Consider the following 18,803-nt stretch of genomic DNA (forward strand, 5'->3'; position numbering starts at 1 on the left):
TAGCTAGCAATTAGCACCTCTTTCGGCCACTTTCCTTGACCGTGAATGTCGCATTGCAAATATGACACAGATACAATCGTAATATCGTCATCGAATATTGAGGTATTTTTGGGAATGAAAGTGTTTACTGGTTTTCTGGTGAATTTATTGAATTTGCTGTTTTGCAGGGGTGCTGAATGAATAAAAACCGTTATTTTTTGTGGGAAATTTGAAAATTGTTGGGAAAAAGTTTGATTTTGAAATCAAATTTGATGAAAATCTTTGGAATTTTATAAAAATAGCAGAGTTTTGGAAGTTTCATTGACATCCCTGGACTATGTGAATAATATATTGAATAAATTTTGCTTAAAAACTAAGTTTTCTACTTTAATAAAGTGAAATATGGAAATTATTTGATTGACCTAACCTGGATAGACTTGGAAATTGTCAAAAAAATGCCCGAACAGCACTTGCGACCGATTTCTTGGGTGGTGGTACGGATGACACGTTACAGCAAGGTTTATGTAACGTGGAGTGGTATCCTGAGTGGTACAGTGAAGTAGCAGGTGTATAGGTATAGTCCTTTGCCATTCCAGGTGTACTTATACCAGTATGCACTCTGTGCTGTTCGAATTGCAATTCATAACTAAATTGTATGACAAATCAAACCGCATTCGCTCTATGCATCGATATTCAACTACTTTCTCACGACTTTTGCTTTAATTACACTGCAAATTCAATTAATAACCACACGAAAATATTCAAAGATTGAATTTCACAAACCAATAAGGTAAAACTTAATATCTTTTCTTTTTATTAATTTTCAATTTTTTTGATGAAAAAACAAAATACAAAAATGCCATTTTGAGAGAAATGAGGACATGACTTATAGAAAATTGATGAATGAGTTGATTTAAATAGTTCTGAGATATTTTTTGTTGTCTACTTTGTTACATATTTACATGACGTGGTGCTGGATTTGAAAATTGACTGTTTTTCAATGACTTTATTTACTTCCTTAAACCTCCGTATGAATCCGTAATGGCGTTACGTCCATTGTTTCGTGTCTGTCTACGATTTTTACTGTAACACATAATACAGACAGGTAATTAACTCTTTCTATGTTGCGCATGTCATATTCCTTACCCTGGATAACCTCGTGCATATGGTGCTTTTGCGTTTGTCGTTACATAATAAACTCCTCGTGCTCTGGAAATTGATTTTTATAGTCAAACTTATGTACTTTCAAATTTTAATGATCCAAAAACTTACTTCCACGAGCAATATTCACCCATAAGTACTAAATCGTTGTCCTTCGGCTCACACCATCCCAGTAGATATGAGAATAAATTATTACATGGACCAGCGAAGAATCCTTTTGAGGATGTAATACTTTCAATAAATAATGGCGTTACTCGTGTGTGATCTGAGTGGATATAAAGTATATAGAAGTGATTTTTATGGCTTATAAATTTTTGTAAATTTACCACAAGCGAGAGTTTGAAAAATTGTTGAACTAGAGCAGCCTGGCTGTGAAGTTCCACCATTGATGTAAAAGTCCGCATGCCCACTCGTGTGCCTGAATATTGAGATATAGAAATGCATGGAATATTCACGAATAAATTAGTCTTCTTACCATTGACCCAGAATTCCAGCAGCACTATGAAGAATATCTACGAAATGAGCCTGAAATGATTTTTGAGGTTATGAGTTTTTGGATAATCCAGAAGAATTTGAATGCCTTACATCACTTGGATCTAAGTCTCTTGAGTTATTTGACCCAGCATACACAAAGATTGTTGGATCTAAACCTGTAATTCTTCCAATTTTACCTTCAGATGGCTTGATGTAGTTTGATACTAGACCAGCTGTAAAGGAAGTTAATTAGGATTGGATGAAGGGTTCATGGCAAGCGTCAGACTCTATTGCAGTGACGGGATAACTGTCTTGTGCCATCTACTGTCTAGAGTCGGATCCTTGGGAATGGAACTCGTAATTAGAAGGTTATGACTGTCAACTTACCTAAGTGAGCACCTACAGAGTAACCTATAAACTGAACTCATAAAATGAAACGTCTCAATAACTCTTAATCGAAATATGATTTTATGCTTTAACATATAAATCAAATCATCTATAGAATCATTAGCATTGCCCTTAAGCAACCAATAATGACTCAAATCTACATCAACTTACGTGCATATAATCAGGAGCAACACCTCTCGGATGATGTGCAATATATTTAATTAATTGAGCTATACACAAACTGGCAAACCGTGGTGCCCACTCTATTTGACTTAGACATGGTTCTTTGACAGCTGCTGAATAGTCAACAATCAAAATGTTGTAGTCGCCAACTGAGAAATATGCATTTCTCAAATCAGGACTTGGTGTTAAATTCCGTCCTCCGCCGAAGCCTTGAAATGCCAATACGATTTATGTGTAAGAAGAAATATCAACATGTCTATAGTAGTCTATAGCTTACCATGAATTATTACTTTGACTGGATGCTCTGGATTCCAATGTGAATTCCAAAGGCTTTCATGATCGAGGACATTTATCTCCTCTCCTAACTCTTGCGTATGCCTTGTGTAAAGGAAAAATTTAATTTTTGGATGTGGACAACGATATGGCTTTTCAATACATGATGTGGTGTTGTAGACATTTTGGTTGTCGGCTTGTGCTGTGGAATGTAATTAGAGTGTTTATAATGTGTTAGAAACCTTGACATATCAAAAATTGGTGATAATTAGATTTTATGAGATTTATTAAGTAATTTACGAGGTGATTTGAAGGTATTTTATTGGATTTGATAAATAATCCATAAGTTGCAACGTAAAAATTAATTTTGAAATTATTGAAAGTTTCGCGTCAATTTTTTGCATCATTTTCAAAGTAATCTTTGTTTATTTTTAAAACGTGCAAAGTAAAAGTAAATTTAATCCAATTTAAATTAATTTCATCATTAATTTCAAGGAATAAAGCAACAAGAATAAGTTGAAGACCTTCTATAAAGGTAAGAGAACTCTAAACTCTTCAAAAAATCATTAAAATTAACTTAAATTGCCAAAAATAAATACAAAAGTGAAATTTTAAGAATCAAAGTCAAGGAAATTCATACAAACACATCCAATCTCGCACTTGACCTAAGACAACGGCACTTATTGATCATTTGCCAATATTATTGAGTTGAATAAATTAATTTGCATCACGAATAAAGTCATTGTACTTTCACATAAAGTTCCGTAAAATATTTCAAGGTATTATTTACATAAATTGGCACTTTTTCTTTCTTTTTTTCGAGCATAAATTGTTTTATGTCGTTAAGGAAAACGTGATAGATTAAATGAGACATACTGTGGTAGAATATTGATGAATGTGAACACACATTCGGGGCACGCGGAACACAAAAATTTCCACCCATACACGTAAGACGCAATTAAACGACATATAAAGTTTAAAAATAAGAATTATGAGCATGCAAAGTATTACGTTAATTCATTTAAGCATGCATAGTCGATCGCTAGTCATTAAAAATTATGGTATAATCATAATAACTAAAGATATCGCTAAAACAACCATAACCCACAGCAAAATAGAAATGAAGAAGAGAAGAAAAACAATTCAGACACAGCATATAATGATAAAACATTCAACAACAATGAGTTTTATATGGCAATAACATCAATGAAGAAAAAAATAACTTTCACTAGTAACAAATTCAGCTGATTTTGCTGTTGAACGAATGAACGAAACGGAAAAAGAGACGAATGTAAGGCAGCAAGTAAGAAATGTTGATGTAATCGATTCTTTTTTTGGAATCTGTAAGATATGAGACATCGGTTATAGGATATACTTTGTAGATTGAGCTTCGAGTTGCACAGCAAATGCATGCAATATATGCAATCACAAAGAAAAAATTACGATGATTGAGATTGGAATTCACATGAATTTCAAATTGAATAGGCTGCTTATTTGCATGTTATTCATGTGAGCATCCTGTTGCAATAGCTTGTGCATATTTGATCTATATTCAAATTTATTGAGATTTCAATCAGACGCTATTCACTTGTCAATATGGAGCACTAAATTGGCGCAATTTGTTTACTTTGTAATGACTTAGAAGCACGAGCCAGATGCCCTACAGAATGCAGTGTCACAGTGTCATAGACGTAGCGGTGCTTGAGTGAAGATGATGCACTATTCAAGTTGCTTGGGTGTCTTGGTACGTACCCTTCAATCTATCATACCCAAAGCCATAATCTCCAATTCAACACATCGCAACAGCATTTACATCCTAATTACTAAACCAAACAAACCTCAAGACCGACAATCTACAAAATTCAACACATTTCTCCTCAAATAATGTTGGCGTACATTGTAGCCGTTACTGTCTAGTGAATATTCAGCCAACGACAATGCGTAAAAAAATTCTTTGACTTAATAGCTAATGAATTAAGTCATAAGGTATGATGCAGCATAATCTTACGATCATCAATTACACAGTCATGCTGTACAGTGAAGAAAAGAAAAATGGTATGTGCCAAATGTGCTTAATTCATTCATGTTAGGTATTAATAAATTTATGATTGAATAACATGTTACTAAAATTGATTGATGATGTTATGGATGCTTATAATGTTGTACACAAATGGAAGCATTTTCTCGGTTTTTTGTTTATGAACACGACGATAACAAAAGAAGATGCATGAAAAGCATGTGAAAATGATCGAAAAACGTTAAATTTATGGAAGCATTTGATGATCTAATTGTTTTGCATAATATCGAGGTCAGGAAAACTAATGAATGATTATTACGTAATTTGTCGGATAAGATCAATGATTGAATGAATTTCTTTCAAATTAATATGCATATAATCGATAAATAGGAAGTTATTTTTGGCTATTAAGTGAATCAAAACGAATTAAGGTGTTTAAAAGCAATTGATCGGAAATAGCTTTGTGGCTGCTACAATGGACAGCAACTTATTCATGTTCGATTTCTATAAGAATGTGATTAGCACATTAGGTAAGATCCGGTGCGGTCAATTGCATTAACTTTAGAAATTCATAACAAGACATGCTCAGCACTTAGCAACTTTGCTGATTTCGACAATGAACATGAATTTTGAAAATATTTTCACACTTAATTTATTAAGAATCATAAAAATGAAGGCAAACTCTTAAGTAAGCAGCTGCAATTTTGGATCTTTGATCTTCAAGCTTACAGCACTTGCAATATTTCGTAACAGCACTTTCTATTTTGGTTTTAAGGATGGAAAATCCTAATTAATAATCTAAAGTTATTGAGCTTATTACTATGGCAATGGCTTGGACATTATTAACATACTCAATACGTTGGAATACTACTTAATATCTCGAAAAATACAATAAGTTATGAATTGGAAATATCTAAACAGCAAATATTGGAATTTACATCTATCAATGAATCATTTAACTAAATTAGCCGGTAAATAATGTTTCCTTGATACTCTATTGCTGATTATTTCCTTCAATAGATGCATTGCAATATCTTATGATATCACTTAGAAATCAAATTAAAGTCATAAAGTCAATGCTTCCCGTCACTAACTTTAACACTTGCAATTATTTAATAATCTCTACAGTTGGAAATGAAATTGAAAGTATGCGATTAAAAAAGACTGTTGAGGGTTGGACTGCGTTGCATAATTTAATTGATAAAATTGAATTTGCTACAGTCCATCGTATGATGGTTTAAATTGACCTTTAAAAATGTAGCAAAGAAGTGCTGCCAAATCAAATTTAATAAGCTTGAAGTAATCAAAATTTGAAGTTATTTTAAGATTAGTCCTGAGTGGCATGAAGTGTCTAATTTTAGTTTTTTTTGGCATGACAAGCATCACGGCGACTTTAATGCATATTTGTGTGATGTCTTGCTCACTGTCTAGCATTTAACCCGGTGACGTTGTGGCTATTTTCAACGTTACGTAATTTCCGAACGTACCCTAGTTAATTTGCCCCAACTTCAACCCCGACACTTCAATCTCCTTAACTGGCGTCAGTAACGCCAATCTTTTCAAATTTAATTAGATATACAACAGAGATACAATAGGAGAAGTAAAACTGCATATGTCTATGAATTATTCAATTTTAGTCTATTAATAATTTTTTTATTATAATCCTGTTACAGCTCATGCATAACTGGCGTGAGTGTTCATTGGGTTACTGTGGCTCATCGCTTTTATTGGATGCATGAAAGCATTTCCATAATGTTGGTTATGATTTATTGGATTTTTTGATTAATTTATTTATTGGTTTAGTCATCGGTTTTAGACAGACTTTAAAGTCCAAAATATTTGCATATTTAAGTATTGTTTCTGAATGGCAATTCAGACCAATAACCTCAAAATTTATTGTCATTCGTAAGTCAGGATACATAAAAGTTTACGACTCAAATTTCATGTCCAGACGCATTCGTCAAAAGATTAAAATTCTTAAAATCGCAGACCAGTCACACTCGTATGCAAATTAAAGTAATTAAAACGTCATTATCGCTAAAAGCCTCAACATTTTATCCTTTCGAACTGTAAAAAGCCTTTCCATTCACTAAAAACTTGATTACTGCCTTTACTGTTTCAAGATTTTTGCATAAAATTGTCAATAATTAAGTCACCTGGAAGGTAGTGGCTTGAATTTATGACGTTATACATTTTTACAGTTTAGAGATCAAGATCAGATTTAATTCTAGTTCTAAGCACAATATTGACGGCTAAAACAATAAAATGTCTCGCTGATCCGAGCGACACAAACATATAATTTTTCTAAGAAAATAGAATCTGCATTTGGCAACCATATAGACGTTAGGCTTTTAATCCATTTGGACATTCATAGAAAGAAGCTTTTCATTTGTGTCGCTCGGGTGACTACGTCAATTAAATAATGAGATTTTGTTTACACTTCGATTATCATATTTTGAACGTGATTTAACACAATTTAGGTAAATTGATTAATGTAGATTAGTCACAATTTAGTCGTATTTATTAAAGTCGAGTTTGGTATTACATCAGATTGTATGGCCATTAATATTAATTGCATTTATCCAGGTTGATCGATGTATTTGATAATGCGGAAAATGGAGATTTTTGGAGATAATTTTGTGGTGCGTGGATGTTTTGCTGATGTGATGAATCTTGATCAAAGGGTTAAAGTAATTTAAGATTTTGACCGGAAAAATTGACATAGTTCAGGAACTTTAGCTTTTTACTTTGATGCTTTAAAACCAGAACTTCGAGAAACTTCGGAGTGCTGTTTTTTTTGGCGGGAAAACTGCAAAAATCACATTTAATCACTACAAGCTTTAATCAATTCTAAAGCCATTCATAACCCAGTTCCATCTTAATAGTATACATTAAACTATGTATCGCAACATACTAGACACATATCAATGTCATGCTGTATCACAGTTGACCTCACAATTTTTCCCATCACAGACACCATACATAATCCAATATGTTGTGTATTTTTTGACAAGCACTCTCTTTTGTTGTCCCAACTAATCAAACAGCTTAATTTAATAAAAGTGACATTCACAAAAATAGTCATTAATAATTTTTAAAGTTCAAAGATGTCGATGCAAAGAAAAGTAAATTTACATAATCTGGAGATTGGAGTCTACTTTTACCATTTCTTTGACATTCATTGTTTTTTGTAAAGGCAAGAGATAGATTGGAAGTGGAGGAAATTGACGGCACGCTTCTTGTTCCGTTCCAAAACAATGCAACTTATTTATCACGCTCAAAATTATTACTCAATATTGTACAGCATAACAAAAAAAAAATTGTTTGTATTTACCTTTCACCGAATTAAATAATAACAGAAGTGCAAATATTTCGAGAAAATTCTTCATTTTCATGGCTTTATATCAACTTATAATCATAATCATTTATTTCTATGTGTGGATTTATATTTTTTTTTCTACAATAATTGCATTAAATTGCACTAAATGCACTATATTAATATTTTTTCTTTGAATCTGAACAGTAAACCAGTTTTACACGTGAACTTATTGGATGTTTTCACTTTCAACGATCTTTCAAGCACCTTGTCTCACGTATCTGTTTACTTCCAAACGGCTAACTTTCGTTTAAAATTTTTATTATTATTTTTTAACCCGTCTAGATGCTTATTTTTTTCGATGTTAACGCGCGGCTGGTTTGATGTCGACTAAAAACTTAAGTAATAATTTTTTCGCTTGCAACTTGAAACATTCATTTTTTTGTTGTTGTGGATGTGTTTCTTCTTGTTGCTTGTCTTTGAGCTGTGCAACATTTTGTCTTTCTTTTCTGTTGCGATTTTTGAATGTTTTTCAACTTTTTTTTTGTGGATGAAGAATGTGCATATTGAACTTGATGTGGATGTATTGAGCTTGTATTGAGCTGACGAATCGGTCAGTTTGGCACTTCTTCTTCCTGAACATTTAATTTACACATGAAATTGTAAATTTTCTTTAAAAAAATTTAAATTGCCCAAAAAAAGCTTTTCAGTGCAAGGTCCAATTTATTGAGCTGGACAGTAATATAGACATAATATGTATGTGGTTGGCTTAATATTAATTATTTCACATTGAATAGTTACACATTCCAATGATCATAAAAAATATACTAAGTAAGTAAGAAGAGTTGCGCAAAATGTTGAATTTTAATATTAATACAATATTTTGATCCAGTTATTTCGTAATTCATCATATGTTGGTAGCTGTAAGTGGCTAAGGACGTTTTTTGTTTGTTTATTGATATCTTGAAGTAGTTTTAATTGAAGTGATAGCCTTGCGAAGAATTTTAATGGATATCATAATTATTTTTAGGAATTTTTTCATTAATTTTGTTATTTGTTTTTGAAGATTATTGAACTTCATGGTTAATAGCCTGAGGGAATAAAGATTGAAAAAGAGTTGCTGTGCGTACAAGGATAAAAGCATGGCGATATGTTTATTATGTTCAAACAAAGTCAACATGTTTGTTTTGATTTCCTGTACAAAATTAGACTGATGCTTTTAATTAAGAGGAATACAAGCGGCATGACGTGGGCTGAAAACAGACCAAATAAAGCCAACCGACCGATAACTCCCCTTTTTTTGACATTTCGTCTCTTTACCACATTGCAATTATGTGATGCATCAAGTTCTTCGTAGTTTTTCGCAAAATCAGCCAAAAAAGGCTCATGTACGGTCGATATCAAAGTATTTGAAAACTCCCATTTCTGGATCATCTCACGTCTATTCAGATGCCTATTTATAAATATAATATTTGCAAAATGAACTCTTCAAACTTAATAATGATTAAAATCGTCATACTGTATGATATAAGCGCATTATGCGAAGGTAATTTTGAATTGATTGGCTTCAAAGGTTAAATTGCAATGATTGCTATTAAATTGCGTAGCTGTGCCCTTCTTATTAAATAGAGTTATTAAATTGCATTACTGCAGTCGTAAATTCTTGATTTTATTTCCTTAACTCAGTCTCTCTATTGGTATGCCTAGGGTTTAACATCTCGAGATTCAGTGCTTTTTAATCCTGGGAATGAAAACTTTTGGGACCTCAACGTCATTTTGACGTTTGTACAGCTCGGGAAGTCAATTTCATTAAGCAGTTTATCCTCAAATCTCAATCAAAAACGCATGGTCTTTTCTTTAAAATTTGCAAAATTAACTTATGTGCGCTTCAGTTCACCAGTGCATCCCAAATATTTCAACCACAAGACCATCTTCTGACATAAGCAAGTTGCATACTCATAAGCTTGCAACAAAGTTTCATTTTCGGTTCAAAAAATAGCTTTATTTTATTGCATATTACTTAACAAATGCAATTTTTCATTAAGTAAATGCTAATCGTAAACTAACAGCTTGACAGATTTCTTACAATATTTATTGCACATTTCAACATGATTTTATGTTTCTTCTAGAAATCACCACAAAAAGGTTTCAACCCAGAAATATCAATCATAAAAAAAGTTTATGTTTATTTAATGGCAATTCACAAATTGTGGAAATTATGCTAAGTACATTGACATGTTTTCGTATTCCTCCTCACATCTGAGTCGTAAGCCACGATCGAAACCGTACATTGCGTGTTATTCGAGGAAATTTCTTGGTTTCATGGTTCATTTTAGTGTACCGCAGCACACAGGTTGCGCACCACTGCTTAACATCCACGATAACATTTAAATCTGAAGATATTTCACATAAATCATATAAAATGTCATGTAATTTCCACAAAATGATCGAGATTTTTTAATGACATCTCATTTTACTTCAATGAGATAAAATTGCTATTCATCATCCTGATGGAATTACAACTGAAGCATAATCGACAATTACAAACTTTTTTTTATTATTTTCGAACATGATCCGATTGTACATGAACAATGAGATATCATTTAACAACATCCATAAAGATTTTCACTTTCATTTCCATTTTCATTACGTTAGACTTACTCTCGCAACTGCAATGTCATCATGCAAGCTCATAGATGTTATCATTATTCTCACTGATGTAATCAATGTCAGTGAGATTTAAGATTGGACTGCACTAATTAGATGGTGGATGTATAAATGTGCCATTGACTTGCGTGGTGGATTTTACAGTTTTATTGAATTTTGTCATGGCTTGATAGTGATGGATTTTTGGGTTAGTGATCGGATTTACTCATCCACTTTTTGGTGGACATGTAGAAAAGAGGTTGCTATTTTTGGATATAAAAATCCATACGTAATCAATTTTTTGCGGAAGTTTTAAGTGGACTTTATATGTTTGTAGGCGGTCGACCTCAAAAAGCTACAGATTTTGATGCAAATTTTTGATGGTTTTTAACAGAAAGTTTCCATAAATATGGCAATTGAATAAATAGAAACTGACAAGATGCTCTGCTACATCTCGGACTCAGAATCACTACAGCTGGTATTGCAACTTGCAACATTCAGATCCAAAGCACTTAAATACTGTAAACAATCAAAACTGGATCCATACTTACCAATTATGGCATTCATTAACAACCAATCAAATCTTAACTACAGCTTCCAATACTCACCAAAAAGTCAAGTTGAAGAAAACATTAAATCAATTTAGGTCAAGACCATTGGCAATCAATATGAAAAAGTCAACATAAAAAATCACTACCAAAAGTGAAAAAGCTTCCGTCGTACTTTTTATCACCGGCAGCATTGTGTGTAAAAATCAAGTGACAAAATTTTCATGTTTTTCAAGCCATTGTCTTCTTCTTCTGCCTGATTATATAACTAATTAACCTTCTTTCTTAATTTTTTTTATTATTTATTTATCTTTTTCTAACAATCAACATTGTGGTCAAAACAATCACCTTAAAGTGGCAATAAATTTAATAAGAAAATACCAAGTCGGTTCCAATTTAACTAAGCGGAGATAAAAAGGTGAATGAAAGAGATCTGTGACTTTGTTTTCCGTATTAAATGTAATGAAAACAAACTTAAAACGTGACGTGAAAATGGTTTGAATTACGCAGAGGAATTGCTGTATCTTTGGTATGGATATGGAGAGTCTGGGGTGACTTGATGGTGCTGGTTAATGTGTTGGAATAGAGTCTTTGCTAAAATTTATTCTAAATCTAACAGAAGTGACCAAATAACTTTATCTTCTGGATCTCAACATCCAGCTCTGCCCCAAACTCAATTAAACATGATTGATGATCTTAAATTTGATTATTATCATCATGCAAATTCGAGTAAGCCGAAAGATCGCTTAAAAAGTCTTTTCCTTGTGCGAACGGACTGTCTTTATACGTATTGAGGAAGTAGAGGCCTCTTGACCTGCAATAAACATGAAATTAAGAATCATTCAGTTGTAATGTTGCGTAAATTACAATAAAATGTTTCAATTAAATGGAGAAAACTGCAATTATTGTAAACGACCTTATGTTACCCGCCATAGGTAGTTAGCTACTCATTATTACTTAATACAGCTACAAAAAAGAGCAGCTAAGAATGTTAATTTAAAAACAATAAAAAATTTAGCGCTAGAAGAAGCAAAACGGCGGCAATAATTTTATCCACGAGACAGAAGCAACAAAAAAATCATATTCAGGCACTGCTATTAGTGTCAGCACTTCGTAATACTTAATTCAAATACACACATGCTTAAATCTCAGTCTTTTTTTGGTAACTTTTACTTTCATGCACGTTCAAAAATCTTTCAATTAGTTTGGTCTTTTTTTGCAAATGAACGACATTCGTAATGCATGCCTTAGCCTACTAACTTTCTTTAATTGTTGGCTATTGCATCATATGTGAGTTGATTTAATTTTATTATGTTTTGTGGAGATCGGCATCAATTTTTTGTTTCTTAATTTGAGATTGTTTGATTTGGTTAATTATACTTACGTCTGATTGGCATACTCTCCCATTAATGAGAGTGTTTCGTCTTCATACTTTCGACAGACGCCGAGGACGTAGAGGTACCAGTGTGCTGTGGAAGAGAGGATGGGATTTGGATAACTATAGATCATTGGTTGGCTATTCTAATGGTAGACAACCTTGTGCCACATCACACCTTGGTGGTAAGCCACAGCTAACTCCGAGTGTGCCGCGACACACAGGTTGACCACCACTGCTGTAGATAGTAAAAATGAAGATCTCATGAAAAATTATTAAGCATGCCTTCCTTAATTCTAATACTCACAACACTTAAACCCCCAAAATCCCTCTTGAGAGTTTATTGATTCAGCATAATATATTGGTGCTCGATCGTGATTGCAACTCCCTCGTGTCTGCTCTGATTGATCAAAACATCCAGGCTGATTAAATCCTCCATTTACATAATAGTCAACATCACCCAGAGGAACAAGCAAGCCTCTTTCAAATACGTCTGTGTGGATTACGCTGAAAGGAAATAAGAATAGGCATGAGTTGTGATTCAGTGGTGATTTAGAGGTTAGTAGAAGAATATCTGGATGGGGCATGGTGCCAAAAATAGGAAACTTGCAGGAAAGTTTTGTGGAAATCAGCGGGAAACCCCGTTTTTCCGTGGGTGCTTTACAGGATACTCAACTATGATTTCTAGAAAATACCATGAACAAAAATGGCAACTGAACGAAAAAAAGGTCAATAAGCATTGTAACCTTGGATTATGTCAAGGAATCTAGTCACACAGTCGTATACACTGGTCTTACTATCTATAAACTGGATTACATTGACAAATATCAAGTAAATGTCTTTAACTACCAAGTTCACTCTTCCATGTCACTAAATATCTAAAATTCACAAACTTACTCCACAAAATCTGCATCTGACCTATCAATTCGACCATATCTACCAACATTGATGAACAATGGCTATATACATGCGGAAGACAAAAGACATACATGTATAAATTAGCTCCAATTATTATTTCATGTCAGTAAGTTAATTGCAAACCTTGGCTGGATCTAATCCTGCAAGAATTAATTAGAATTAATTAAAAGTTTAAAAAATTGCAAATTATTTCAATCCAACCTGTTATTCTTCTTAGCTTTCTTCCTTTGGGCATATAATTAGCAATCATGCCAGCCACCTGTGCACCTAGAGAGAATCCAATCACATGAATATAATCGAGACTAAATATATTTTCGTCAATAAAAAAGTTTAATAGTTGTGCTGTACAATTGGCGACTGTTTGTAAATTTCTGACTGCAGTATAGTAGCATGGACTCATTGCAAGTCCCTTATAATCCACAGACACTATATTGTACTCGTCATTCTTAAAAAATGCAGGCCGTAAGTATGAATTAGGTGCGTAATCTTTATGGCCAGTATAACCATGAATCAGCACTTTTAATGGTCTGTCAACGACATAGTTAGCTCTTATCACTGAACTTGGATCACTTAAGTCTAACTGAACTGGATCATCTTGAGTGTCTCTCGTGTACAAGAAAAACGTAATGTCTGCATTAGGACATTCAGGTTGTGCAACTTTACACCCAAAAAGTCTACTATCTTGACACAAAATCACATCCACAAATGAGCTGAGTGCTGTAAACAAAACAAATGCAATTAAAACTTTCATTTTCGCGCGAAAATTCTTACGTCCACTGAAATGAATTGCAGTTATGACAGTTTATTTATAAGAATTGTCTTATCATTCTCAAGTACATAAATTAAAATGAATTATGATTTAATATTGTTGAGGAAAGTATAGTTTAGTGTTTGTTAGTAAGGTGGAAGTTTGGTAGTTGTGCAGTCGATGAATGAAATGACGATTTTGTGTCTATGAAGTTGGTAGAATGTGATTGAAAGTTCTAGAATTTGATTGATTTTGGGAATTGTTATTGAAGGATCCCTGCTAGGTTCTAACTATAAAATTAGAATAAGAGCTTTGGATGTAAGCAACAGGCCTGGAAGGCACTTGGAGTAGATATGGTCGAAAATCCAACCCCAGACCGACACGACTTTGATCTAAGGCCGAATTTCATCAAATCTGGTCTATGACTAGAGTCACGCTGGTCGGGGACCATATTTCAGCCACTGTTACACTTTATACTTTTGGGGATCCAATAATTTTCTTACTTACTGGAACCATGCTCCGACTTGGAGCCTAGGCTGACTCTATTACTGGCCACATCACAAAGCTTGTACAAATTCTCTGTTTTGACATCTAACTGACATTCCCGCATTACTGCATCTGGGATCCAATGTCATGCTTTAAAAAAGACACAATTATGAACAAAATGTGAATGTGGCTAATTCCATTGCAGTAGAACTTCAAATGCTAGATTTTAAGTTCAAATTTAAGGTAGCAGTCATCCATAAAACATCATTTCAAACTGACCGACTCTCCTTTTAACCAAGTCCAATCATCAACATCCTAAACTCATAATAATTCCCCTCAAAATGCGTTTAAAGTCAAAAAGTCAGCAAGAACATTATTACGGCATATTACAATGTAATATTGACATTGGACTGTATTACAAAGGAATTTCCGTGTCTTGTAAGCAATTAATTGTCAATTTGTTATGATAAAAAGTACAAGACAATTTTCATTAATAATTATTAAAATGCAGTCTAACGGTTTAGCAAAGACACAATTCTTTAAATGTTTCAATGTGTTGGTGAACAAGCCACCTTTCATAAGACTCAAAAATTAGGCAAAGAGTAAATAAACAAAAAGTTCAGGATGAGACAGATTCTCAGTGTAATTTTAAATTTCAAAGGAGCACGGTGCTACTGTTCAGGTGTCGGGCGTTATCTGAAAATGGAAGATGTTTTGAAAAATATTTTCTATTCGTCTGTGGATTCCGTGAAACCAAGAACTCTAATATCAGGAAATAACTTTATTGTACACAAAACTAGTGGAAGTAAAGAGTTAATCGAGATAAATCATCAAAATAGTTCTTATCAGCTTGATATCACCAAAAAAAATATTCACATAGGTAATTGATTATAAGTGCCGCAGAATTGTGTTATCTTTAAGTCATGACAATTAATAATTACAAGTGTTCTTATCACAAACTGCATTGTGATATAATTCAGTGATTATTTAAATCCAATTTCCCTAACGGTCAACAATAATTCAAATTTATATTCTTGCAGTGGGATTTGGTAAAGGTGTCTTGGGTATTGCGGCAGAAATTGAACGTGTCTTGGGAAATCGCATTACTGATGGTGAGAATTTAAATTATTTTTGACCGTTACAAACTGTTCAATTTAAATTCTTTGAATGAAAATCAAAATAGGCATATTAAGCATTCCAGTGGGAGCACAACAACACGAATCATTATCAAGTACAACAAAACTAAAAGTTTACGAAGGAGCAGCAGGCAATTTGCCCGATAATGATGCATTGAAAGCAGCAGAAGCAATTAAAGATCACGTTTCAAGTTTAACATGTGACGACATTCTTTTCTGTCTTATAACAGGCGGTGGATCGTCTCTTCTTCCATTACCTATCACACCGATAACACTTGATGAAAAATCGTTATTAATTAAAAGACTGTCAAGAGCCGGAGCAACAATTAATGAATTAAATATTGTGAGAATAGCAATATCGCAAGTTAAAGGCGGAAAGTTATTGGAGATTGGAAAGAATGTACATAAAATAATTTCATTGATCATTTCTGACATAATAAACGATCCATTAGAGTTAATAGCAAGTGGACCTACAATATTATATCAAAAACCGGCAATATCACCGCTAAAAATCCTTGAAAAATACAATCTCATGGACACATTACCACAATCTATAGTAAATGTGATACAAAAGAATGAAGACAATCAAGATGTTCCATCGATGATAAAAAAGAATTCTCAAGTGTTTCTTATCGCTAATAATCATATCGCGATAGAGTCTGCGATGAATAAAGCAAAAAGTTTTAATTTGGTGCCAGTTTTTCTATCTCATGAGGTTCAAGGAAATGTCATTGATATTAGCAAGGCATTCTTCGATCTTGCTTGTTGTATTAAAATGTATTCAACATTATCGCGTGACGAATTTTTAAAATCAATTGAGCATGTATTGGATATCTTACATGCGCACTCAAATTTTCATGTTGATTTAATTAATGCGTTAAATCAAACAACAATTAATGGAATTTGCATAATAAGTGGCGGCGAGACGACTGTTAATGTTCAATGTGATGAGGGACTTGGTGGTAGAAATCAGGAACTTGCTTTACGCTTTACAAAGCATTGTTATGATACAAAATCAATGGAATTTGATGATTTATTATTTTTATCGGCTGGTACTGATGGAATCGATGGGAATAATGATGCTGCAGGTGCTATTGGCGGTACAAAAATTTTATCAAATATGAATGAAAATGATTTGAATGTATCTGATGTGATGGCTGATTATATTTATAGGAATGACTCATATAGTTTTTATAAGAATTTTATTAAAAATTATGCAGGCGATGGTTATCATATTCATACTGGGATCACGGGTACTAATGTTATGGATATTCATCTCTTACTTATGATAATGCCAAATGCGAGATTATCATAAAATTGTTATTAATGAATCTGTTATGTTTTTGTGTGTGTTTGTTGGGGATATGTGAGGATACTCAATGTTTAAGACTATTGAGGCTAAGGTCTACAATTAGACTGTATGGCTATTAGATACTTTTCTAATAACTAAGATTTTTGAGCAAATAAATATTTTTTCGAAAATAAATTCGATGTTCAAAAATAATTTTGATTTTCGAAAAAAAAATCAATATTCGAAAATGATTTTGATGTTCAAAAAAAAAATAATTTTTAGGACTAGAACTCTTTTTTAAAAATAAGTTAAATTTTGGAAGATCATTTCGATTGTCGAAAAATATTCGAAATTCAAGAATACTTTTGATGTTTGAAAACTCGGTAATAATGTGATTAATTGATCGAATAAGTAGTTTTCGAAATTTGAAATTCGAAATTCGCAAAAAAATTGTTTCGAGATTCGAAATTTGAAAATGAATTGCTTTTAAAATTTGAAAAGTAAAATATATTCGAAATTTAAAATCAACAAATTTAAACATTTGAAAAATCCGAAATTCGAAAGTTTAAAATATTTCATTTTCGAAAGTCAAAAATTATTCGAAATTGGAATATTTTATCCTCTCCAAAAATCAATTAATCAATCAAAAATAATCACCCCTTGTCCACCTGTATATCTACATCTGACTCTACACATATCTTAGTAAGTCAGATTCTCAACTCTTTTTAATTTTTAATGATGCTGATGAAGACACTGTGGAATTTGTGTTTAGATTGAGAAAGAAAGATTCTTATCAGTTCAAAATATCTTCTTTTTTCCTCCTTAATATGGGCATAAAAAATCGAGTCAATGATTTTTTATTTGTATTTTTTGGATAAAAAAATATTTCTTATTAATAAAACAATATCAATAAATTTCTCATTTTTTTGTTTTGCTTTGCTTGTTGAAGGAATGAACATCTTATTTGTATTTCAGATTAATAATTCGTTTTTTGCACGATATTTTAATTTTTCCTGCAGCAATAAAAACCAGCATGTTTTGAAACATAAATTTTTTAATTAACAATTTATTAATTATGAATTTTTAGCCAGTTTTTTTTGTACATGCACAACATTTTGTCATCTTTTCAGCTCGATTTCATCAGATAACTAGAAATTTAAATGTTTTTCACACTGTTAAAGCAAGATTTCTTGTCATGAGGTGATTCCATGATCAATTTAATTTAAATGAAAATCACATTTAATTAAGATGCAACTTACTCGCGAATATCGTCATATTTGTAGTATTTTTAGCACTACGAGATTTTGTTAATCTATTCATAATTATGATTCAATATTTAAATTTTAATTGGATTTCATTCAGATTAGAATGTTCTGATTATAAAAGCTATTTTTACGAATATTACAGCATTTGGCCTGCTGAATCTTTTATTGCTGATGTCTTGCCATCTTTTTTGGTTGATTAAGTTTGATAGTTTATGTTTAATTAGCTATTAAGCACTAACTTTTGCGAATTTAAAGTTTGAGGTGAGAAACACGTGTTTTTATTCTAATTTGAATTTCAAAAATCCGTTATAATTTTTTGAATTGAGAATTCAAGAAACAAAGTTAGAAAATGAACCTGGAAGTAAATTAAGCAGCATTAATCATCAAATCGGCTGTTCATCAGCACATAAAAGCGTCATAAAGTTCATCATTCAATTTCAATAAACTCTGTGCTAAAAATTATTATTATTATACATTTTTGCAGATGTGCAATCTCCTTATTTTTACATTGAAAAATATTTTTATGAAGGAGAGAATGAAATGCCGTGGAGTATGTTATACGTTTATTGCTATCGATATAATAATCTCTTAATAAATGAA

At 32.3% G+C, this 18,803-nt stretch overlaps 3 protein-coding genes across 3 annotated transcripts; 1 reads left to right on the forward strand and 2 right to left on the reverse strand.

Moving 5' to 3' along the window:
* Positions 1-765: 765 nt before the first annotated feature.
* LOC139100546 (lipase member H) lies at positions 766-8,165 on the reverse strand. The gene is made up of 10 exons (XM_070653168.1): positions 7,809-8,165; positions 2,462-2,659; positions 2,173-2,393; positions 2,002-2,032; positions 1,726-1,847; positions 1,616-1,665; positions 1,467-1,558; positions 1,252-1,405; positions 1,126-1,188; positions 766-1,062 (listed from the first exon to the last, which is right to left on the reverse strand). Exons 1-10 carry the CDS (start codon positions 7,867-7,869, stop codon positions 990-992), a joined length of 1,065 nt encoding a protein of 354 aa, XP_070509269.1. The 5' UTR covers positions 7,870-8,165; the 3' UTR covers positions 766-989.
* A 3,211-nt stretch (positions 8,166-11,376) lies between these two features.
* On the reverse strand, positions 11,377-14,028 carry LOC139100461 (inactive pancreatic lipase-related protein 1-like). Its single transcript, XM_070653051.1, has 6 exons — positions 13,479-14,028; positions 13,401-13,417; positions 13,257-13,318; positions 12,667-12,866; positions 12,369-12,453; positions 11,377-11,798 (listed from the first exon to the last, which is right to left on the reverse strand). Exons 1-6 carry the CDS (start codon positions 14,026-14,028, stop codon positions 11,681-11,683), a joined length of 1,032 nt encoding a protein of 343 aa, XP_070509152.1. The 3' UTR covers positions 11,377-11,680.
* A 1,067-nt stretch (positions 14,029-15,095) lies between these two features.
* On the forward strand, positions 15,096-17,212 carry LOC139100532 (glycerate kinase). Its single transcript, XM_070653151.1, has 3 exons — positions 15,096-15,391; positions 15,552-15,623; positions 15,695-17,212. The coding sequence occupies exons 1-3, from the start codon at positions 15,136-15,138 to the stop codon at positions 16,960-16,962; spliced, it is 1,596 nt and encodes a 531-aa protein (XP_070509252.1). The 5' UTR covers positions 15,096-15,135; the 3' UTR covers positions 16,963-17,212.
* The last annotated feature ends 1,591 nt before the right edge of the window (positions 17,213-18,803 follow it).

Source organism: Chironomus tepperi, unplaced genomic scaffold (assembly GCF_022539635.2).
Source record: "Chironomus tepperi strain 1889 unplaced genomic scaffold, CSIRO-AGI_Ctep_v1 contig_67, whole genome shotgun sequence".
Taxonomy (NCBI): domain Eukaryota; kingdom Metazoa; phylum Arthropoda; class Insecta; order Diptera; family Chironomidae; genus Chironomus; species Chironomus tepperi.